General features: G+C 36.2%; 1 protein-coding gene across 4 annotated transcripts in view; it reads right to left on the reverse strand.

The window, feature by feature from the left end:
- USP32 (ubiquitin specific peptidase 32) overlaps positions 1 to 24,356 on the reverse strand; it is a 225,214-nt gene that overhangs the window by 4,193 nt on the left and 196,665 nt on the right. For all 4 annotated transcript variants that reach the window (XM_036911110.2, XM_057501265.1, XM_036911108.2 and 1 more), the window contains 8 exons: positions 23,613 to 23,764; positions 22,621 to 22,732; positions 21,177 to 21,388; positions 15,920 to 16,104; positions 12,747 to 12,833; positions 11,708 to 11,828; positions 4,002 to 4,193; positions 570 to 858 (listed from right to left, as the gene is read on the reverse strand). In XM_036911110.2, the coding sequence (XP_036767005.2) occupies positions 570 to 858; positions 4,002 to 4,193; positions 11,708 to 11,828; positions 12,747 to 12,833; positions 15,920 to 16,104; positions 21,177 to 21,388; positions 22,621 to 22,732; positions 23,613 to 23,764 (1,350 nt within the window). The remainder of the gene's footprint in view (positions 1 to 569; positions 859 to 4,001; positions 4,194 to 11,707; positions 11,829 to 12,746; positions 12,834 to 15,919; positions 16,105 to 21,176; positions 21,389 to 22,620; positions 22,733 to 23,612; positions 23,765 to 24,356) is intronic.

Genomic DNA, 24,356 nt, shown 5'->3' on the forward strand with positions numbered 1-24,356 from the left:
TACATCTATCAATATTTATCACATTAGAAATTAGAACTGAGGAAAAAAATATAACAAATGAGCATACATTTCACTGGCGATATCATCACGTCATGTTGGCTCTGATTCCTCTGCACAGTTGTGACAGAATAAGAACTAAATGAAAACAGTTCTAATCTTCCAGCCCTACTGAAAGGGTCTCAGAGACTCTCTAGGGGTTCTCAGACCACACTTGGAGAACCTTTGTTGTAAGGTAACAAAATTACAACTATCATTCACGATTGCCATGTGTCAGGCATTATGAAAGTGAAAGTGGTTCACTCTTGATGTATCAAATCCTCACACTCTGTGAACTTAGTATTATCTCCTTTTTATGAATGAGAAAATAGATTTAGGGAGGCTGTATCTCTTGCTAAAAGTCATGTAGCTCAGATCTACACAGGTCTGATTCCAGATAGGTTACTTCCACCTCACCAAAGCTTTTTCAGTCCAGAGTGGAAGACAGAGGGTAACATGCAGCCCCCAGCGTCCTAGGAAAGCCCCAGTCTGGGTGATGTCTGGGATGGACGAGGTCCCCCTGGCCTCCTAACCTTTAGGGCTATTGATGATGTTTGCACTGAGTGAGGATGGGCTCTTCCTCAGGAGCACATCCTCTTCCTCAGCTGAGTTCTGGGCATCCACCTTCTTCACCTCTCCTGCTGGAACTCTGGCCTCAGAGACGTCATCCCCCTGGGGTGTGAGTGGTTTATGGTGACAAAGAGCAGGGTCTCTTGGTACCAAAAAAGCACTGGGGTCAAAACTTTCACGAGGAAATTTAACAATTTTCTGTGATTTTATCCATCGACCATTTACAAATTGAAATCGTTTAAGGTGAATAATCTGGAGAAGAAAAGGTAGAAAACACTTGCATTAAAGGTTCTGAAAATTTACCAAAAAAAAAGGTCTAATACATGTGAATGTTCAAGAATATATAATATTACTTTTTTTCAAAAAGAATATATTTTATCATATATCAGAGCTATCAGTGGGGCCACTGTCCTTAGATATATGGCTATCATGGTAATCCCTCTAATTTCATAGCCTGTGTATACCCACAACTCTCCCAAATGTCTTCAGCATCCTAGAATCTGTATTTGCATGTCCTCCTCTGCTTTCTGGGGATGTGACCCATACTGACCTTTACCTCTCTCTCTCCAATAGCATAGAAGATCCACTCACAAATACACTCATGAGGATAGGTGACTATACTGAATATTTTGAAGAAAAATGGAGGCATTTTATACTACAAAGCTATAGTAATCAAAACAGTATGGTACTGGCATAAGAACAGATACATAAATCAATGGAACATAATAGAAAGCCCAGATATAAAGCCACACATATATGGTCAATTAATATATGATAAAGGAGAAATGAATATACAACAGGGAAACAACAGCCTCTTCAATAACTGGTGTTGACAAAACTGGAAGCTACATGTAAGAGAATGAAACTGGATCACTGTCTTACACCATAAACAAAAGTAAACTCAAAATGGATTAAAGACCTAAATATAAGACCCAAAACCATAAAACCCCTAGAAGAAAAAAGGAAGTAAACTCTTTAAGATGGGCATTAGTTAACTTTTTTTGGATATATTTCCCCAGGCAAGGGAAACAAAAGTAAAAATAAACAAGCGGAACTACATTAAACTAAAAAGCTCCTGCACAGCAAAAGAAACCATCAACCAAATGAAAAGGCAACCCTCTGTATAGGAGAATATGTTGGCAAATGATATATCCAGTAAGGGACTAAAATCCAAAATATATAAAGAACTCATATAACTCAACACTAAAAAGACAAATAATCTGATTAAAAAATGAGCAGAGGACCTAAATAGACATTTTCCAAAGATATACAAATGGCCAACAGGCACATGAAAAGATGCTCAATATCATTAATCATCAGGGAAATGCAAAACCACAATAAGATACTACCTCATACCCATCAGAATAGCTAATAGAAACAAGACAAGGAATAACAAGTATTGGTGAGGATGTGGAAAAAAGGGAACTCTCTACACTGCTGGTGGGATTGCAAAGTGGTAGAGCCACTATGCAAAGCTGTATGGATGTTTCTCAAAAATTGAAAATAGAAATACCATATACGACCCAGCAATTCCATTTCTGGGAATTTACTCAAAGAAAACGAAGTCACTAATTCAAAAGGATATGTGCACTTTCATGTTTACTGCGGCATTACTTAAAACAGCGTATATATGGAAGCAACTCAAGTGTCCATTGGCTAAAGTATGCATAAAAGAGATACAGGGTATATATACCATGAAATATTAACCAACCATAAAAAGAATGAAATCTTGCCATCTGCGATAACATGGATGGACCTACAGGGTATTATGCTAAATGAAATAAGTCCGAAGAGAAGGACAAATACCATATGATTTTACTTATATATTAAGTCTAAAAAAACAAAACAAAACACAAATAGACTCAGACGACAGATTGGTAGTTACTACAGGGAAGGGGGTTGGGGAGTAGGTGAAATACATGAAGGGGAAAAAATTAGTGAGAATGTTTGATCTTGACTTGGGCGATGGCTATATGAATGTATACACAAATCAAAATTCATCAAGCTGTACACTAAGATTGGTGCATTTTTTTGTATGTACCTCAGTATAAAAAATAGAAAAGTAAAAACAGAGGAGTTTTTTTTACAGATGAAACTTACCCAAGCTCCAAAAGGAGGCCTCTCCTATCTTACTATATCCTTTGGATGCTACCAGGGAGTTTCACTGTCCTGAAGAGCCTAAGAATCTCCTTTCCCCCTTTCAGGGTTCTCTTCTCCTTTCTAAGAGCAATGAGTTTTAGTCCTATGGAGTGTTATGCTCTCTCATGCAGGCACAGACTTTTGGATGGCTATCTCCACCTAAATGCTTAACAATTTACTGTTTACACAGTATCCCTTCCTAAGGAGCATGCTGGTATGTGGATCCAGAAGCCTACCAAGCTCTTGACATCATATTTACTCTTCATTATTCTTTAAAGACCTCAAAAACATACTTTTATAATGCCTTTATGCACATGTTTTACACGATGGTCATACGATCATATGGAATTGTCAAAACTTATCAAATTAGACATTTAAAATCCATGCATTTAATTCCATGTTAATTATACCTAAATTTAAAAAAACCTTTTCCCTTTCCCATCTACCTGTCCCCAGGCTTTCCCCTGCCCTCTTCTTCCCTTCCTTTGATTCCTGTATCTGGAGCTAGCTAACCAATGCTATTACTTTCTTGTGCCCCCTTCCCTGAGAAGTGGTTCTGGTCTAAGGAAAGAAACCTATAGTCATATTCTCACAGAGCAGTAGGAAGAAGACATGAATAAAAAGAAAATACACACAAGGTCTGGTTAAAATATACCAGTGTCTTACAGTTATATCTGATGTGATACATTCACCTTTAAGGAAAAAGCTTTCTTAAATGAACAGCAAGACTCATCAGTTCAGACTCTCCTGACAAGTAACAGGAGAGTCTCCTAATCCATGAAGGGAGAAAGCATAAGTAGTAAGTCAAATCTAAAAGAACATATAAGCCTCAGTGCACTTGTGTACATACATGTAACTCTGGCAGTGTGTGTGGCCATGTGACCAAACACTGATTGGAGATTCAGGCTCAGTTGCCTTTCTGGCGTCCACTGAGGGTGAGCCTGAAGTTTTCTCCCCTTAGTGCTAGAAGTTTAAATTCACCAGGTTGTACTAGTGGTGCTTCCCACGTATTGCATGAAATGGCCTACATGATCTCTCCTTTTAAGCTATATGGTCTTCAGGATCAGGAACTAGCAAATATCTAGCAGGAACTAGGCTAATTAATCTGTGTGCAACATAAAAACCTTACACAAGAAGTGTTTTTAAACATTGTGCAAGGAGAATCTTATTCTTGAAAAAGAACAAGACTTATTTGTTCCCGGCTTCTTTCCTTTAGGCAAGACTCCTGCTCTCTCAGAGGTAGGGCTATAACATACCAGAACCGGAGGAAGCCTCCAGAGATCCAGTTTCTTGGTTGCCAAGCAGTGGGTCTTACACTTGGAGCAATAGTACATCTCATTCTCCCCTAGCTCCTCCTCACTGGTGAAAGCACGGAGACAGCTGTCCAGGTTGATGGGCTCAGCTTGTGCTCGTCGACTCTGTTCCACACTCTCGTGCTCATCTACAACCTACAGGTGGAGGCAATGGGAGGGTTGGAGGAAAGGATGGAAGGGAGTTAAAAATGGTCTAGGAAACACCTATCATCCTCTAAATGACTCACCCTCTTTATATTCTATGTGAGGAAGAAGAAAATACAACCCAAACTAGTGTTTGAGCAAATACAACCTCTCCACATTTATTCATGAACACCACACCAATAATATCCTCGGTCAAATTTCTGTTTATATGACCACAGCTTTTCTTGCAAAATTTCTTAATGCTTCAAAATGACAAAAACAAAAAACAAACCAGGAATTGTCTATTTACAATTTTGAAATCCTAAAGTAGCTTATATGTGAGCAAGGTGTGTTGAGATTAGGCTATTTGTTATTTCATCAGAAAGACAGAACATTGTTGGTATGTCACAGGCTTTACAGAGAGCAGGAGAAATAGTGTCCTTGGAACACAGATGCCAGATCTGGATTAGACAAGAAAGGGAACTGAAAAGTTCACCCTTAGAAGACAATACACCATAGTGTTAAACCCCACAGGATACAACTCATTTACATATTTTTATTTTTTATTAAGGTATCGATATACAATCTTATGAAGGTTTTTATAACATTCACCCATATTCCAAGTCCCCCCCACCACGACCCCAGTGCAGTCACTGTCCATCAGCATAATAAGATGCTATGGAGTCACTACGTGTCTTCTCCGTGCTGTACTGCCTTCCCTGTGAGCTACCTACATTAGGTGTGCTAATCACAATGCCCCTTAAACCCTTTCTCCCTCCCTCCCCACCCATTATCCCCAACCCCTTCCCTTTGGTAACCGCTAGTCCCTTCTTGGAGTGTGTTAAGTCTGCTGCTGTTTTGTTCCTTCAGTTTTGTTTGCTTTGTTGTTGTACTCCATAAATGACAACTCATGTACATATTGATGCCATGAAACAGTTATCAGAATACCATGTGTATGTCTGTCTCCTGCCTCATGGGGCCTTTTAATCTGAGGTGGCAATAAAAGAACAGCAGGTTAAAAAAAAACAGATTTTGTTGAGAAAATCCCTAATACCTGCCTAAACCTCTGTGGTTCTGTTAATCAGCATGCTAGGCTTTGGAGCAAGAAAGAGGTAAGTGTAAGAAAGGAGAGAGAGCAGGGTGGGGTAGATGTGTGAGGATGTGTGTTGAAAGTGGTGTGGGATCAGGAGGAGGGAAAGAAGGAAGGCCCTAGAATGCAGCAGGAAAAGAAGGATTTTTCCCTCTCCAATTCTTGGTTGTCACTCAATAAGCCATCAAGAACCATGGTGGGTGAGGCATAGCATTAGGACTACAAATGCTACCAGGAGACTTCACACAGGGAACTTTTAGTCTCAGGGTGAGGCCTGGACAACAAGTTCAACAACGAATGTCTCTTTTTCTGGCAAAGTTCACACACGTCCATCACTTTCCTTATCACTCCTCCCTTCCAGAGGTGAGTTAGTTTTGCCTGGGGCAATTTCCCTCAACTTATGATGGGAACACTGGCTGCTAGATAATAAATAGCACACTTTAGGACATTCAGTTTAGAACAGGTTTTCAGGTGTGACCTGTTCCCTACATGAGAGGATGGCTGAGTCACAGGCTGTCAAATGCTTTTATAAACTATCAAAGTTGGGGATGATCACACAACTAAGGGTTTTGGCATTGCATCAACATCCATTTCAAGTGAATTCATTTAAAAAGGGGATCTTAAGGAAAAGCTTTCTTTTCAGAAAGGAAAATCTGTCTAGACCTTGGGTCATTACCTTCTTTTCTGATACTAACTCTCATCATCTTTAGAGCTCGTCATCCAAGAGAAAAACTGACATGCTTCAAAAGGAAACATGCTATGTCAACGTTGTTGGAATCAAAGTAGAAAAAGAGGTGTATCAAACACAGCAGTGTCTCTTTTCTTGTACTCAGTTAAATATTATCTCTATTGCTACTAGGGATGCTTTATGGCTGACCACAAATTGCAGGTAAGCTAGTAAAGAATGTTGATTTTTTATTGACTGTATTTTCTATGGAACATACAGGCTACAGAATTAGGAAACAGGGAAGAAGACTGATAAAAAACATATTTGTGGACTGACAATTTTTATTTATCAATAAAATTTCCTTAAATGACAAATATTCCCTTTACCTTTAGGGATCCATTCCCAGATCCTCTACTTTTATTTAAGTAGTCTGAATTACTTATAACCACCTTTTTTTTCTAATTTGTTTGAAAACTCACCCTTAACACAAAACATAAGGAATGAAACAGTAGCTTTTACACACGGTAAGGCTATTGAAAAATACGGAGATCCAAGATCTACTTTAATTTTCTGTTGAGGAATGTGAGGTCCAAACAGGGGGAAAATAAAAAGAATAAGAGCAATTGCCTCTCTATTTTTTTCTGCTTACCAAATAAAACATTCATATAGAAATTTTAGAAAGCAGTGAAAAATGTAAAAAAGGCAGAAAAATTTTTATATTGTCAATTCAAAGGCAAACACTGTAAAAATATTGGCAGATTTTGTTCTGTCCTTTTCCTAAATGGCATTTTTTTATATTGAATAGATTTTTCAGTACATGCAATTTTATATCTTGCTTTAAAAAAAAACTTAATATGATAATTTATATATCTTCCCATATGTGTCAATAAAAACTCCTGGTAGTCATCATTTTTAATAATTGCACAATATTCTATCCAATTATCACACTTCATTTAAGTATTTCTCTAATGTGAGGCAACTGTAAGTTGTTTCTAATTTTTTGTTATTCTAAAAAATGCCATGGTGAAGATATGTCAGTGGATTACAGAATATCTCCTTAGGTAAAATTCCTAGAAGGGAAATTCCTGGCATAAAAAACAAAACATATGAGCTATAGTCTCAATTTTGAATCAAGTTCTTTCCTCTGTTTACGTTGAGTCTCCAAGCACATGCAGAAGCCACACACAGGAAGAGAAATTACGTAGGAAGAAATTAGTCATGTGGCCCCACTTCTTAGCAAGGCAGGATTATCTCAAGAGCAGGTTGGTTTCCATGGTATCCTAACAGGATTACTAAAAATGGAAGATGGGTGAGACTGAACAGGTCATGTAGGCCCTTCTTCCTATAAGTAGGATGTCCTCCACAGCTTTTCAGATTGAACACTGGGCTTGTTAAAAAGGGAATGAGGTTTAGAGCTAAATAATTTTCATCTTTCACAGGAGTGTCTTGTCACAATGTCCTGTCAGATTTTGTGCTGACAAAGAATCTTTCTATCAGTTGCTATAATTTCCCTCTTTAAATGAAGGATGGCTGAGGTTATTGAATTACCTTGCTACAGTGAGCATGATCTGCTAGAATATCAGTTTCTCTTCAGCTTCCTTTAGCCCAGTGATCTTTCATTTAGCAAATATACAACAAATTATACTCATACTTGGCTAGTGAGAGCTGCCAGGATCCTCGAGATGTGTGGGGGTATATTTAGGGATCCAAACAGGGAACTAGGTTTGAAATCGGTAATTTCCCCACTCCTCAACAGCATAGAGAGACAGAAAAGTGAATGACTTGAGAAACAGTGAAGGAAATTTCCATCAAGAGACACATAAACACATGGGCCACTACAATTCATGTGACTAAAAATGCTCCTTTGATTCTGTTGCTCTCTATCAGATTTTTCATATCTCTACCCACAAGCTATCTAGTCAATCAACCCTTTAAACAATATTAGGGAAATTTTTAGGTATGGACATTTGTATTCTTTTTGAAGAAACATTTTCAACATTTAAAACCTGCTCTCAGTAATAGAGGAATGCTAAGTGCAAAGAACAGTCATTGGGTTGTACTTTTAGGTGCCCAGCCATGAAATCTTCTATCTTTCCCCTAATTTTCCTGATCACTAAGCCCATTAAGTAGCTATAGTCCTGGGATGCACTTATGTTAAGTAATAGTGGTTACCACAAGCTGCAGTGTCAATAATAATCAATAAATAGGCAGAGATGTATTTATTGCTTGGTATGTCATGGCAAGAAAATGCATCTTCTTTATACCCAGACTTTTTTTTTTTGGTATCATTAATATAAAATCACATGAGCAACATTGTGGTTACTAGATTCCCCCCATTATCAAGTCCCCACCACATACCCCATTATAGTCACTGTCCATCAGCATAGTAAGATGCTATAGAGTCACTACTTGTCTTCCCTGTGCTATACTGCCTTCTCCATGCCCGCCCCCCTGTTATGTGTCCTAATCATATTACCCCTTATTCTCCTTCTCTCTCCCCTCCCACCCACCCTCCCCAAGTCCCTTTTCCTTTGGTAACTATTAGTCCATTCTTGGGTTCTGTGAGTCTGCTGCTGTTTTGTTCCTTCAGTTTTTGCTTTGTTCTTATATTCCACAGATAAGTGAAATAATCTGATACTTGTATTTCTCCACCTGGCTTATTTCATTGAGCATAATACCCTCTAGCTTCATCCATGTTTTTGCAAATGGTAGGATTTGTTTCCTTCCTATGGCTGAATAGTATTCCATTGTGTATATGTACCACCTCTTCTTTATCCATTCATCTACTGATGGACACTTAGTTTGCTTCCATTTCTTGGCTATTGTAAATAGTGCTGTGATAAACATAGGGATACCTATGTCTTTTTCAAACTGGGCTCCTGCATTCTTCGGGTAAATTCCTAGGAGTGGAATTCCTGGGTCAAATGGTATTTCTATTTTGAGTTTTTTGAGGAACCTCCATATTGCTTTCCACAATGGTTGAGTAATTTACATGCCCACCAGCAGTGTAGGAGGGTTCCCCTTTCTCCGCATCCTTCCCAGCATTTGTTGTTCCTAGTCTTTTGGATGTTGGTCATCCTAACTTGTGTGAGGTGATATCTCATTGTGGTTTTAATTTGCATTTCTCTGATGATTAGCGATGTGGAGCATCTTTTCATGTGCCTGTTGGCCATCTGAATTTCTTCTTTGGAGAAGTGTCTGTTCATATCCTCCACCCATTTTTTAATCGGGTTATTTGCTTTTTGGGTGTTGAGGCATGTAAGTTCTTTATATATTTTGGATGTTAACCCCTTGTCGATATGTCATTTACAAATATATTCTCCCATACTGTAGGATGCCTTTTTGTTCTGCTGATGGTGTCCTTTGCTGTACAGAAGCTTTTTAACATGATGTAGTCCCATTTGTTCATTTTTTATTTTGTTTCCCTTGCCCGAGGAGATGTGTTCAGGAAAGAGCTGCTCATGTTTATATTCAAGAAATTTTTATGTTTTCTTCTAAGAGTTCTTTGATTTCATGACTTATATTCAGGTCTTTGATCCATTTCGAGTTTACTTTTGTGTATGGGGTTAGACAATAATCCAGTTTCATTCTCTTGCATCTAGCTGTCCAATTTGCCAACACCAGTTGTTAAAGAGGCTGTCATTTCCCCATTGTATATCCATGGCTCCTTTATTGTATATTAATGACCATATATGCTTGGGTTTATATCTGGGCTCTCTAGTCTGTTCCATTGTTCTGTGGGTCTGTTCTTGTGCCAGTACCAAATTGTCTTGATTACTGTGGCTTTGTAGTAGAGCTTGAAGTCGGGGAGCATAATCCCCCCAGCTTTCTTCTTCCTTCTCAGGATTGCTTTGACTATTTGGGGTCTTTTGTGGTTCCATATGAATTTTAGAACTATTTGCTCTTGTTTATTGAAGAATGCTGTTGGTAGTGTGATACGGATTGCATTGAATCTGTAGATTGCTTTAGGCAGGATGGCCATTTTGACAATATTAATTCTTCCTATCCATGAGAGCACGGGATGTGTTTCCATTTATTTGTATCTTCTTTAATTTCTCTCATGAGTGTCTTGTAGCTTTCAGAGTATAGGTCTTTCACTTCTTGGTTAGGTTTATTCCTAGGTATTTTATTCTTTTTGATGCAATTATAAATGGAATTGTTTTCCTGATATCTCTTGCTGCTAGTTCATCATTAGTGTATAGAAATGCCACAGATTTTTGTGTATTAATTTTATATCCTATAACTTTGCTGAATTCAGATATTAGATCTAGTAGTTTTAGAGTGGATTCTTTACAGTTTTTTAATGTACAATATCATGTCATCTGCAAACAATGAAAGTTTAACTTCTTCCTTGCCAATCTAGATGCCTTTTATTTCTTTGTGTTGTCTGAGTGCTGTGGCTAGGACCTCCAGAACTATGTTGAATAAAAGTGGTGAGAGTGGGCATCCTTGTCTTGTTCCCGGTCTTAAAGGAGCAGCTTTCGGCCTCTCGCTGTTAAGTATGATGTTGGCTGTGGATTTGTCATATGTAGCTTTTATTATGTTGAGGTACTTTCCCTCTATACCCAGTTTGTTTAGAATTTTTATCATGAATGGATACTGGATTTTGTTGAATGCTTTTTCAGCATATATGGAGATGATCATCTGGTTTTTGTCCTTTTTGTTGATGTGCTGGATGATGTTGATGGATTTTCAAGTGTTGTACCATCTTTGCATCCTTGGAATAAATCTTACTTGAACATAATGGATGATCTTTTTGATGTATTTTTGAATTCAGTTTGCTAGTATTTTGTTGAATATTTTTACATTATGTTGATCAGGGATATTGGTCTGTAATTTTCTTTTTTTTGTGGTGTCTTTGCCTGGTTTTGGTATTAGAGTGATGCTGGCCTAGTAGAATGAGTTTGGAATTATTCCCTCCTCTTCTATTTTTTGGGAAAACTTTAAGGAGGATGGGTATTAGGTTTTCTCTAAATGTTTGATAAAATTCAGCAGTGAAACCATCTGGTCCTGGTGGTTTGTTCTTAGGTAGTTTTTTGATTACCAGTTCAATTTCATTGCTGGTAATTGGTCTATTCAGATTTTCTGTTTCTTCCTGGGTCAGCCTTGGAAGGTTGTATTTTTCTAGAAAGTTGTCCATTTCTTCTAGGTTATCCAAATTGTTAGCATGTAGTTTTTCATAGTATTCTTTCATAATTCTTTGTATTTCTGTGGTGTCCATCATTTTTCCTTTCTCATTTCTGACTCTGTTTGTGTGTGTAGACTCTGTTTTTTTCTTGATAAGTCCTGCTAGGGGTTTATCTATTTTGTTTATTTTCTTGAAGAACCAGCTCCTGCTCTCTTTGATTCTTTCTATTGTTTTATTCTTGATTTTATTTATTTCTGCTCTTATCTTTATTATGTCCCTTCTATTGACTTTGGGCCTCATTTGTTCTTCTTTTTCTAGTTTTGTTAATTGTGAGTTTAGACCGTTCATATGGGATTGTTCTACACCCAGACTTTTGTTTCAAATTTACTTACTAGTATTTGTTTCAAGATTTACTTATTAGTAGTATTTCTGAAATTTACTGCCTCAATATAATTAAGTGTAGAAGTGGGAAAACCGAAATATCCATGTAACCACGTCAATATATTAAATGCCAACAGAGAATGCCTATGAATGTTTTTCTGGATGTATTTAAATTGCATGAAACAAATTTCATGATACAGTTAACTGGGAAAAATTTTACATTTAAAAATCACCATCTTATGGTGGTCCTGAGTACTTACCCTTTCCTGTGAAGTTTGATAGCGGAGATGAAGGGCTGTGGGGTCCCAATCCACAGCAATATAGGCATTTCCAATGAAAGCTCTGTCTTCCCCACAATCAATTTTACAGCCTCTGCAAAATCTAAATGGGGGAAAAATGTCTACTGATGAAGGAATAATTATGAAGAATTCCAAATTTTCTTTATGAGAAATATTCCTTTATACTTCTCTATTTCCCTTCTTGGGCTTTACAACTTGTCATACTTCTAACTTTGACTGATAAACTCATGAATATGTATCAATAATTATTATTTCAAAGAATCATGCTCATCACTTCTCAAGTCTTTGGTTTTTCAGTGCACTTGATAACAATTTGTTAATCTATGTATATTGTATATAGACTTTATGGCAAATAAATGATATGGGAATTGAATATTTGTGGCAGTACACCTCTAAAGACATTCTAAATTTGGCTATTTAATACTCTGAGGTAGGACAATTTATCTGGTATAATAACACCTATTTCCTTGTCTGTAAAACATCACATTAAATAAATGTATATAACAAATTTACAGGAGAAGGGACCATGACGAAGCCATGGTTCCAATGCCTATTTCAGAGCTCAGTTTGCTAAGTCTATTATGGTCTCTGAAGGCTCACTTCAGTATTCAGGCATTTTCTAAGCTGGAACAACACTAAACAATCAATCTCCATAACTTTTCTAAAAATAAGAAACAGACTTCCAAGCAAGGTGTAGTAAGTAGACGATGTTCTACTTGGCTCAGGATTGTTAAACTGATTTATATTTAAGGAACAGAAGGTATAGAGTAATGAATGTTATCTTCAACTATGAATTTCATGAGGATCAGAGAGTTTACAAAACCAGTCAAGTCTCAAGAGCAAAACTTAGCTACAGGCCTCCCAAGGAAGAGTACAATTCCAGTTTACTTCAAGCTTCTCATTATTTACTATTACTTCTGAAAACTGGAAACCTTATGAAAAAGGTATATCTGAAGCTGCAATTCTGTTAAAATTTTTCTTTTGCAAAAGGTCACTTTACCTATACCATGGGCACCATGCACAGGAGTTCCCATCTTTCTGCACAACTCGGAGAGTGAATGGATATTGATAGCCCATACTGTCATCACTGAAACAGAACATAAACCAAAGAGTGTAAGAATCATTTCTGATTTGAGCTCTCAACTCTTTTTCATCTTTTCTTGAAGTAACCCTAGGAAGGGGCATTTGTCAACCACATTCAGGGCTTCCATGTATCCCTGCTTCCAAAAGAGTAGACACTGTAGACTGCCAGATGTCTCTGAGACAGTCCAGGTGGCCCACACAAATTTTATAAGATAAGCTTACCATGAAATCAAACACTAAATATCTTCAGCTCTAATTCCATTAGAAGATTAAATTTGCCGGAAGCTAAAATAATTAGATGTTTCTATGACAAGAACACTGACACACCACAGAAGGCTGAGAGGTTGTAATCGTTTTTAGAGGAGTTAACTATCCATATTTAGGAGTGTTCTTTAATAAGAATACTTGATGTGGTACATGCTAGGAACCCCTTTTCCTAACTTTTCAAAGCTATAAGCAACAGACATTTTTAGAGTAATGATTTTTAACTGCAAGATAACTTTGTGAATCCTCCAACTTTTAAAAAATGTATTCATCCTTGTCCCCATAAGAGGCAATGCAAATAATATTAACATATGAGCTGTATATTTCATGGCTCATTTGGCAACTGGGAGTGGCTATTACATGTCTGCTGAAAGTAATGAAACCGTAATAAGGACTTTACCACCTCCAAAAAAATCTCAATTCCAAATATCATACTTTGCAACAATCATTTCTTGTCTTCTTGAATCATTTAGTCATGTATCACTTCTCTAACAATTCTTTGACCCAAGAGACACTTCTAATTGCCCTCAAATTCTCACTTTTCTCCTTATCCACTGTCCCTGAAAATAATCATCCTTTGTATAGATCTGCGATTCTAGCAATTTGTTCATTTAATCTAAAATTTCAAATTCACTCACATAAACAATCACAGAAATACAGAATTGTACAATGAACCCCCAAGTGTTCACCACCAAACTATAATAATCATCAATTCTTGGCCACTCTCACTTTAGCTATACTCTTTCCTAATTCCACTAGATTCTCCTATCCCATTAAAAAAAATCATGGTGAAATATACATAAAATCTACCATTTAACCATTTTTAGTATCAATGCAGTGGCACTAAGTACATTCACAATGTTAGGCAACCATCACCACCATCCATCTCCAAAACTTGTTCACCTTCCCAAAGAGAAAGTCTGTACACATTAAGTAATAATAACTTCCCTTCTCTACTCCTCTAAGACCCTGATAACCTCTAATCTACTGTTTGCCTATGAATTTGCCTGTTTGAGATACCTCATGAAAGTGGAATCATACAATATTTGTCCTTTTGGCTTATTCACTTAGTATAATGTTTTCAAGGCTCGTCCATGTTGCAGTATGTATGAGAACCTCAATCCTTTTTATGGCTCAGCAATACTCCACGATATGGATATGTCACATTTTGCTTATCTATTCATCTGTTGATAGACATTTGGGTTGTTTCCACCTCGTGGTTATTGTGACCCACTAGATTCATTTGAAGAAAAGCAGAGACCTTTTATCCTTTTCATCCATACATACTTCAGTGTACTCTCTCTAAATGTAAACCCTATCTTTATAATGTCTGCAGGACTATTTTTCTCTTTAACCTACTCTAACTTCCATGCCTTCATCTCCATCACTCCACTAACACAGCTTTTGCACAGGTCACCAAAGGTTTCCAGTTTTTGCCTTTTTAAAAAAAAATCAAATCCAGTCATCAATGCCTAATCCTCTTATTGTATCATTTGAAACTAATCAATCCTTCAAACATTTCCTTCACTTAACTTGTGGGACACATCTCATTCCTGATTTTCTTCTTACATCACTGGCTACTTCTCAGTCTCCTTTGTGCCTCTTCTTCCATTTTCAACCTCTAAATGTTGGAATGCATCAGGAATTAGATCTTGGGCATCTTCTCTAACTCTTATTCTGTACATGATATCATCTGGTCTAAAGGTTTTAAATGCCAACTGTTTGTTGATGACATCGCCAGCAAAGGACACTTAAGTCTATTTCCCACTTGAAAGTGTAAACCACATCTTGAATTTAACTTGATTTCTGTCATCTCGCTAAAACCTACACCTTCTCTGGTATTCCTCATTTCATTAAATGGTACCACCATTCACAAACAATTGCTCAGGCTAAAAACCTAGCTTGGATTACTCTTTCCCTCCTAGTCCATATCCAATTCATTAGCATGCCCTGGGAAAAGCCCTCATCTGGAAGCTCTTTAAATCAATCAGACTTTCACTTCAAATTTAATCTTGCCCTATTGTCATTTTTACTAAGCACAACAATCCTCAACTAACTTGCTTTTGTATTATTTGCAGTTTTCCTTTAAGATTAATTTACCATAAGCCTTATCCTAATCATCAAAAGACCTGTACCCTAGCAGATAACCTATTAGCAAAGAGAATTCTTTACTCAGTTAACAGAAGCAGACTTCTCACTTGCACAATAAGAAAATGATCAGCAATTAAGATGAACTACAAATAAGGCCATCACAATCCCAACAACTCTTAAAAGTAAATACATTTACTAATCCAACGGAACAGCAGAAAGAGGAATGGAAAGAAAACAGGTGTTTATTTTCTTTACCTAGACTTATGAAATGATTCCACGTTAAAATGACACAGTATGGAAATAATCCAACCAAATCATTTCTTTGGCATGAGTTTTTCAGAGTTCATGTATAACCATGCACACTATTGCTCCCATTATGAATTTCAGAGGGTTGAGATGATACAAACTTCCTGATGAATTCATACTCTATTTACAATAACAGAAATCAAGGATATTACCTGAAGCATTTAAAGCATTAGCAGGAGGACTTTAGAAAAGAGGTTAGAGAATGAACAGATTATAAGACACTAGAATGTTTAGGTGTTGAAAGGAAGCTATAAAATTCTCTCTTACTCAAAAGATCAAACCATATGGTTGAATTATATGTTCTCTGGATGGTTCTTCAAAGAATGATTAATCTGACATGGAATAGGTCCTATAAGCCACACAGAATTCATACATATTCTTCTTCTGGAGTTTGGAAACTACAGATCTAGGCTGATCCCCTGAACTTACCAATCTTGAGCATGGTTACTAGCTTCCTGAGGTGGAAGTGGGCTGGCTAATCGAGATACTTGAATCCAAACTGCATCATACAGGTCTTTCTTCCGAGTATGCACAGTACATGGCACAATCAGTGGCATTCCAAAAAGGCTGGGGCGATTCTTCTGAGATGACAGGAAATACAGTTCTGTCCTCATCTGTGTGTACAAACAAGAGAAGAGAGAGCTGAGAAGATAGGCCTCTGATTCCACCCTTGCAGTCTAAGACTGCCAATAACAAGCATCACTACCATTTTCAAAATAGTCACTATCACACTTCTTTTTATTTATAGAACCAAATTTTATTAATATGAAGAGAATGGTTATTTAAATTGGTGTCACTGAAAGGCTGAGGTACTGCCTATTTCAGAGTTGCAGTCTTATCTATCACACTTGGGTTTTTGACATTTAATATTTTCAAAGTATTTACTCTGATAAACTCTTCTCTCACACACTGGATCATATATAAAAACTAGTAATAGTTTCACAGCTGAAGGCTTTGAAGCAATTAAAACCCATAGTATTATAAAGTATGCCAGTAAACAAAACACTCTCAAAATGCAATTTTCTAATAAGCCATTGATAGCTGTCATTAGAGCAGCAATTTCCAAACTTTTGGAAACTTGTGAAATCCAGTCATTTAATTTTGTAATGACTTACCCACCTTACTAAAAGCGAAGTGACCTTAGTCTTTTCTATTTTTTAATTACATGAAAGAATAAAAGGTAAATTTTAAAAATATTTGTTTTTGGTATATCAAGATTTTCATGCTATTCCTTAATATAAAGATACTGCACAGAATTAGGATAGAAATGGTTGCTTAATAAAACAGAAGTTTAAGCAGCAGACTCACAGACCCCAAGAAGGGACTAGCAGTTACCAAAGGGCAGGGGTTAGGGGAGGCAGGTGGGGAGGGAGGGAGAAGGGGATTAAGGGTCATTATGATTAACACACATAATGTAGGGGGGGTCACAGGGAAGACAGTATAGCACAGAGAAGACAAGTAGTGACTCTATAGCATCTTACTAAGCTGATGGACAATGAGTGCAATGGGGTGTAGGAGGGGACTAGATAATATGGGTGAATGTAGTAACCACCATGTTGCCCCTGTGAAAGCTTCACTTCATAAGATTGTATATCAATGATACCTTAATAAAAAAAAAAACTAATCACAAAAACAAAAAATCCCCAGAAGTTTAGTGTAATAGAAAGGTTGATAAGGAGGTTCAGAAGTACTCATAAGAGCTGCTGAGCACTTGGACATTTAATTAAGTTTGGACTTTAAGTAGTAGTTAGAGAAGCAAAATCATCAACTTATTAACTAAGGGTTAGCTAGTTTCTAAATGAAAAAACTTTTATTTCAGATTCTCATTTTATTTTGCTGTTATTCTTTAAAATTTAGCTAAATAGATGACTTTAAGGCCCTCTTTCATGTGTCAGTATTATCATAAGACACACAGAAATGTGGACAAAGTTCAGAACAATTACTTTTTAAGAATCTAAAAACTTAGATTAGTTCTTCTCTCCTTAAACTTTACTTTTTCTTCCATTCCAACTCTTATCTGATGACTTATTTTACTAAATAAATGAGATTTAAGTAACAACCTCTCTCCTCTACTCTCCTTAGTGTATCTCTTCTAAACCCACACAATTTTCATCCTCTTGAAGGTAATTCTTAGTATCCTAGGGCCCATACCCACTCAGTTCCTCATGGGATAATGCTCCCAGCTTTACTGCACAAATTTTCCTGTTGTTCTCTCCTAACAACTTTTTCTCTTTTCTAAAAAATCTCCCTTGACCTAACTGTGAAAAATTCTTGCCCTATTTCTTTACTTGGTTAGACTGCCAAACTTTCCAGTTCTCATTCTTTTTGACCTCGCTGGCCTAAGTAAACACTTCTTTCTCTATTTTTTCTTTAACTGACTTGTCCTTTAGTTGTGTCAATACACTGTTTTTCTATTTCTTCCTTTATTCTCTCAATATTCTTGCCTGTGTTGTCTTGCCTTATTCCTCTTCTTTTTCTATCTTGTGGAAGGGAGTAGAAGAAAAACTAACTACTTTTAAAGTAATTCAATTGAGATAAGAAAGGGTCAGGAAGAAGAAGGTGGCATTGAAATGAAGAAGTAATGGTAAATTCAAGTAGTATTTTGAAAGAAGAAATTAAAGGGCATAGTAATATATTGAATATAGGGCTTTAGAAGAAAAGGGAAAAAAATATCTAAGAAATCTCCCAGGCTTTAATCTTTAGCATAGAAGAATGGTGTTGCCTTTCCCAGAAATAATAGGAAAACAGAATTGATTTGGGACAAGCAGATGTAAAATCAATTTTAGGAATTCCCAAAAGTAGCTGGCTAGATCATGAAGAAAACTACAAACAGGGACTGGTTAGGAGGTGAAAATTTAGAACTGACAATGTGACTTTATGGTCTATAATTACAGAAACCTGTACTATACAATGCTTTAGCACTTACTAAGCACTTTCTGTAATACAATATGTATATGACAATTGATGAGAGTTGTTTTCTAAGAAAGATAAAAGGAATTACATCAGAGTTCTTAATATATGATCTGATAATGCTTGATAAAAAAAGACATGGGGAAATACATGAATCACCCAGTTATTTTAACCTAATAAACACCTAATTTTTATTATTTTGATGGAATCAGTTAGAGCTGTGCTTAAAGATAATTACAAGTCACAAATGTATCTCTTAATTTTCTATGCTGTCTGCTTATACAATCCTGTTTATAGAGCATGGCCCACAGAACATTGTCCAAATGGTCAAAACTCATTCTTAAGTCAAGAGTTACTAATTCAAAGGTGGGGAAAAATACATTTTAAAGAATCATCACAAGGCAAACACCTGTGTAGTCACCAGTCAGGTCAAGAATCAGAATATGGCCAGCACTCCCGAATCCTCCTTTTTGCTTCCTCCCAATCACAAATTCTTCCCTTCTTCTAAGGGTAACACAGTTTTTCTCGATTTATGGTAGTCACTTCCTTTTTAATAGTTTTACATCTTATGTATAAACAAACAGTAAATTTCATTTTCCCTGTTTTTCAAGTTATTTATAAATAGAATCATATAATTTCTATTTATTTGTGTATGACTTCTTTCCCATAACATAATGTTTATGAGATTCATTTATGTTTGTTGTAACTATAAATCCATTCATTTCCATTGCCGTATAATATTCTATTATGTGACTATGTCTCATCTTCCTTATCCTTTCTAGTACTAATGCATATATAATGTTTTCATTTTATGTTTTCAGCTTTGGGCTATTAGAGATAATGTTGCAATGAATATTTTTGTATGTATCTCCTGGTACACATATCTGTTTGCTGGCTACTTAAGAGGGGAATAGATTATCTTTAACTAGAAAACTATTTCCAAAGTAGTTAATTTACACTCTTATCAGCAGTTTATGAGAGTTCACTCAATTATCCTTACCAACACTGTCAACCTGTTTAATCTTAGCTATTCACTTAGCTTACACTGGTGGATTTGTGGTGATAACATAGGTTGTTCTAATTGCATTTTCTTTGTATGGTTTCTGGCTATTTGGGATTTCCTTTTTATGAAGTGCCTACTTAAATATTAACCATTTTTTATTGAATTGTTTTTCCCTTAATGACTTATAGGAGCTCCTAATGTTTTCTGGATTGACCCCTTTTGTTGGTTTTATGAGTTGAAAACATTTTCTACTCTGAGGCTTGCCTTTTTGCTCTTTTAATGGTATCTTTTGATAGAACTAAAGTTTTAAATTTTAATGATGTCCCATTTATCAATCTTTTCCTTTATGGTTAGTGCTTTCTGTATCCTGTTTAAGCAGGCTTTCCCCACACCAAGGTCATGGATGTATTATCTTCCAGGGTCTGTTTTACTGTTTTACTTTGATGTTTAGTTCTATACTCCACTTGGAATTGATTTTTGTGTGGTTAAGCAGTAGACGTCAAATTTCAAATGGATATCCAATTATCCCAGCACCATTTACTGAGAAAACTGTCTCTCTCTCACTGCTCTCCAATGCCATCTCTGTTATAAGTTAAGTGTTCATATGTGTGTGAACCTGTTTCTGGGCTCTCTATTCAGTTTCATTGGTCTATTTGTCTTTTCTCATGCCAATATCACAGTATCTTAAGTATCATCACTTTATAAAATAAATCACACTATCTGGTATCTCAATTCCTTCCTCACATTTTGTTCTTCAATAACTCTTAGTTATTTTGGTGCTGTACTTCCACATGTTAGAATTAACTTATCATTTATATGCACATAAGCATACATAGAATTAGCACTGTTATTGGATTATGCACTGAATCTGTAGATCAGTTTGCCTAGTGCTGATATCTTTGAAATATTGAGTCTTTTAATCCATGAGTATGGTCTCTTCCTTCAAATATTTGAGTCTTCTTTAATTTTTATCAATAATGTTTTTATTATTTTCTATATAGATGCCTTGCATATTTTTTTGTAAAGTTCATTTCTAGGTACTTGATTTTTGTACATTGGATGATGGCCTTCCCAAAAGATATGTCTACATCCTAACCTACAGAATTTGTGATTGTGACCTTATTTGGCAAAACCAGTTTATATATAGGTAATAAAGTGGAGGATTTTTAGGTAAAATCATCCTGGATTATCTGTATGGCCCCTAAAGCCAATGACAGATGTTGGAGTTATGCAGGCATTAGCTAAGGAATGCCTGTGAAGTTGGAAAAGGAAGGAAGGATTCTTCCCTAAAGTCTTTGAAGCTCTTTTGACACCCTGATTTCAGATTTCTGGCCTCTGTGACTGTGAAAAAATTAATTTCTGTTTTCTTAAGCCACCAAGTTTATGGTAATTTGTTACAGCAATCCTAGGAAACAACTTGTCCTGCCCAAGAACATTCTCGCTTCTCACGAACAAAACCTTTTCCAAAGGCATTCATGCTTATAAGGCCTAGAAAAGATGTACATGCCTACATGAACATGTAAGAGACATAAACTTTAGAGAAGGTAGTATTCAGAAGCACTGGCTAGCCTGTTGCTGCTTAATATATGAATAAGGAATATCATTTTATACATAGACTATCACGTAAGATAAATCCTGGCACCAATCACTTACAATAGCATACATAACACGTTGACAGTGAACACAATGAAGATGTTGCAAAGATAGAAAACGGCTGCTTCATAAATGACACTGGCAAAACTAGCAGTTAACTTGCCTAACTTTTAAACTAACCATTTTTCGGTGGACCGCAATGATGTAGCCCATAAAGGGATTGTCAGGAAGACATGGCATATGACCATTCATCATTCCATTTGTGAAGTTCTTCTCAGCCCCACATGGCACAACAGTGTTTGGCATTCCATTGGGAATGAATATTGGTCGTGGCAGGTCCCCACTGGTGGTTAGGGTGAACATCCCATTTGTAGATGGGGAAGAGGAGAAATCTACAAAGATAAGTACAGCAATATAAGCTTATGGTGCCTTCATCTTTGCTCTTTTCTTAAATATCATGGGCATGCAGACCTGTGAGAGTCTCTTTTAACAAAGGACAGGGAGAAATCATAGTTCAAATAATAATTCTAGATTGTTTGGAAGATTTTAGTTTCATATTTTACTTCTATAACTCAAACTTATGACTAAATGATAAAGCAAGAGTAACTGCTGGGAAGTGTAAACAGAATTTTTGCCAAAATCCTTTATCTGTACCATGTTCTGGCATGCATTCTACCACTTGTTTTCTTTTTCCTTTTCTCTAAAAATTCATTTCTCCATTCCCCTAAAAAAGTGTTAAGACTGAAGTCCCAAGACAGATTTTTTTAGAGTAGTTTTAGATTCACAGTGAAATAAACAGGAAGGTACAGAGATTTCCCATGTACTTCCTGCCCCACAAAAGCAGTTTCCTCCATTAGCAACATCCCCCCTCCCAGAGTGTTACAACTGATGAAAGATGTTGCTTTTAAATTTAAATTTAAATTAAATTAAAAATGCACTTCCTTAGCCTCACTAGCCACATTTCAAGTGCTCAATAGTCCATGTGACTAGTGGACACTGTAATGGATGGCAAAGATTATAGAAAATTTCCATTATTGCAGAGTTCTGTTGGACAGTGATTATCTAAACAGAAAAGCATTATTAAATCATTCACCAACCCACCATCAGTACTTATCTATTAAGTGTCTATGAGAGGAGTCTCATTCTCTCTGAAACCCTTTATAATTGGGGAATGAACCTAGGTATCAGCAGTATAAAGAAGAATGACAAACTATATTAGTAGTCAGAAAGATTCATTGGATGACCATATTAAATCACATGTAACATTAGATAAACTATATTATTTTATAGTCATATTCATTGTTTTGTTTTTCTGATAGTATATTCTTCTTATACCATCTGTTGCCATGTTAATATTAGATAAAATAGTTTTAAAAGAGATCTTAATTCTAGTGGTAGATTTACTAACAACTATCTATCTAATTTAGTCACTTAGTTCCTCTGAATTTTAGGTTCTTCATCTATAAAATGAGGAATTTGAGCCAAATGATCATCAAGGTTTCCTTTAGGATCCAAAATTCTATTTTTCTAATACCCTTAGCCCAAACAAATATAAAAAGAATGACAATCCTTAGACCAATATTTAAGACTGAAATCATGAGAAGGAACTCTAGTTCTGTCTTACCTGTCTGTATCGGACTAGAAGCTGAAATTGGAGATCCAGGGATGGGAATTTCAAATGCACACAAAAATCCACTCACTGAGAGTCGTACTTTTTGGTTGTCCTGAGGGAAATTCTACAGAAAAAGTGGCAAGATGAGAAGCGGGAGATTTTCAGATTAAATGGAAAATCATCTGTGATACTATTTGAAGCAATTTCTTAGATTATTTCATCAGTAAAACAAACAAGGAGACTGAACGGTTTTTCTCAAATAACTAAAAGATGAAAGAAAGCTTGATAAACTAATTGATAACTAATCTCACTGACAAAACTGTTATCCCTTTCCAAAGGAAGGATGTTGTATATAATTAATTGACTTAGTTTTTGTCCTTCATTTCAAGCATCTAAATCATAAACCCTCAAAGAGATCCCACCTTTGCATTATATATGAGAAAAATATCAAAGAGGTGGGAGTTTGTTCAGAAACTCGAAAGATGAATATAAATAATACTGATGGTAGGAGCTCAATTTAGGGTAGGCAGTGTATTTACTAAATAGCTTGTTTCTCCACTGGTATGCAGGAAGAACTGTTTTGTGTCAATTTGTCTTTACTCTCTAACTTCCTAGTGTGTTCAAAAAATACTAAAAGCACACTTCTATAAATACATACAGTACTTTAACCCAGGAATAATTCCACTGACAGTGGTAATGCAGAGGAGCTGTCAAGTATGGCAGCAACAGTCACTGGGGGAAACCTATATTTGTAGTGACATAGCTTGGTAACTCCATGCAGGAAGCCTTGAGCTTACATATTTCCCTTCTTTAAAAATAGTAACACCATTATCACTCCTTTATTCTGAAGACAACCCTTTTAAGTTTCTGAGATGGAAAATGACAACTTTTTTTGTTTAGTTTTTGTTGTATTTTAACATCTCCCTTGGTCATTTTACATAGTTGAGAAAACTATGATTTTTAAAGGATAGAATCAAGGGTTTCCTAGAAATAGTTAATACTACCTTTATGTTGGAACCATGTACTTCTGCAAGAAGGATTTGTTCTGATTTAAGTCCACAGAGATCACTCAGCTGTTTTTTTAAACCTGTGTACTTCTCATCCATATTTAGTCTTAGTCCATATCGTATAGGGGTGGTACCATCCAACCTAATAACTAGTAAAGAAAAAAGATCTTTTATCAGTAAAATGGAGGTTTATTGAAAGCTTTACACTGTATATGTGTGTGTGTGTGTGTGTGTGTGTATGTGTGTGTGTGTGTGTGTGAGAGAGAGAGACACTTGGAAATAGCAACGATTTCAGGCTAGAATTTTTATTTTATATGTAAATTCTACAACAGATGGTATACTTAGAGGATAACATTGATTGAAATAATTCTTTTGGATGTTCATATGATATAGAAGTGTGAACATCTATGTGTTCACACTTCGCAAGATTTTAGAGAGAGTTTCTGGCATGTTTGAAACTAACAGAGGAATCAATGGGCACAAAAATGGACCCACATTCCAAGTCTTGCAAAACTCAAATCATGCCTGAAATTAGACTGCTAGATTATAACATGCTGACTACCAATCTTTATGAGAATTCATTATGAATAAATGACTATACAGTTGACCCTTGAACAATGGCGTGGGGTAGGGATGCTGACCCCCCTAACCCAATACAGTTGAATATCTGCATGTAACTTTGGATACCCAAAAAACTTAACTACTAATAGCCTACTGCTGACTGAAGTCTCACCAATAACA

The sequence above is a fragment of the Manis pentadactyla genome, chromosome 4 (genome assembly GCF_030020395.1).
Source record: "Manis pentadactyla isolate mManPen7 chromosome 4, mManPen7.hap1, whole genome shotgun sequence".
In the NCBI taxonomy this organism is placed as follows: domain Eukaryota; kingdom Metazoa; phylum Chordata; class Mammalia; order Pholidota; family Manidae; genus Manis; species Manis pentadactyla.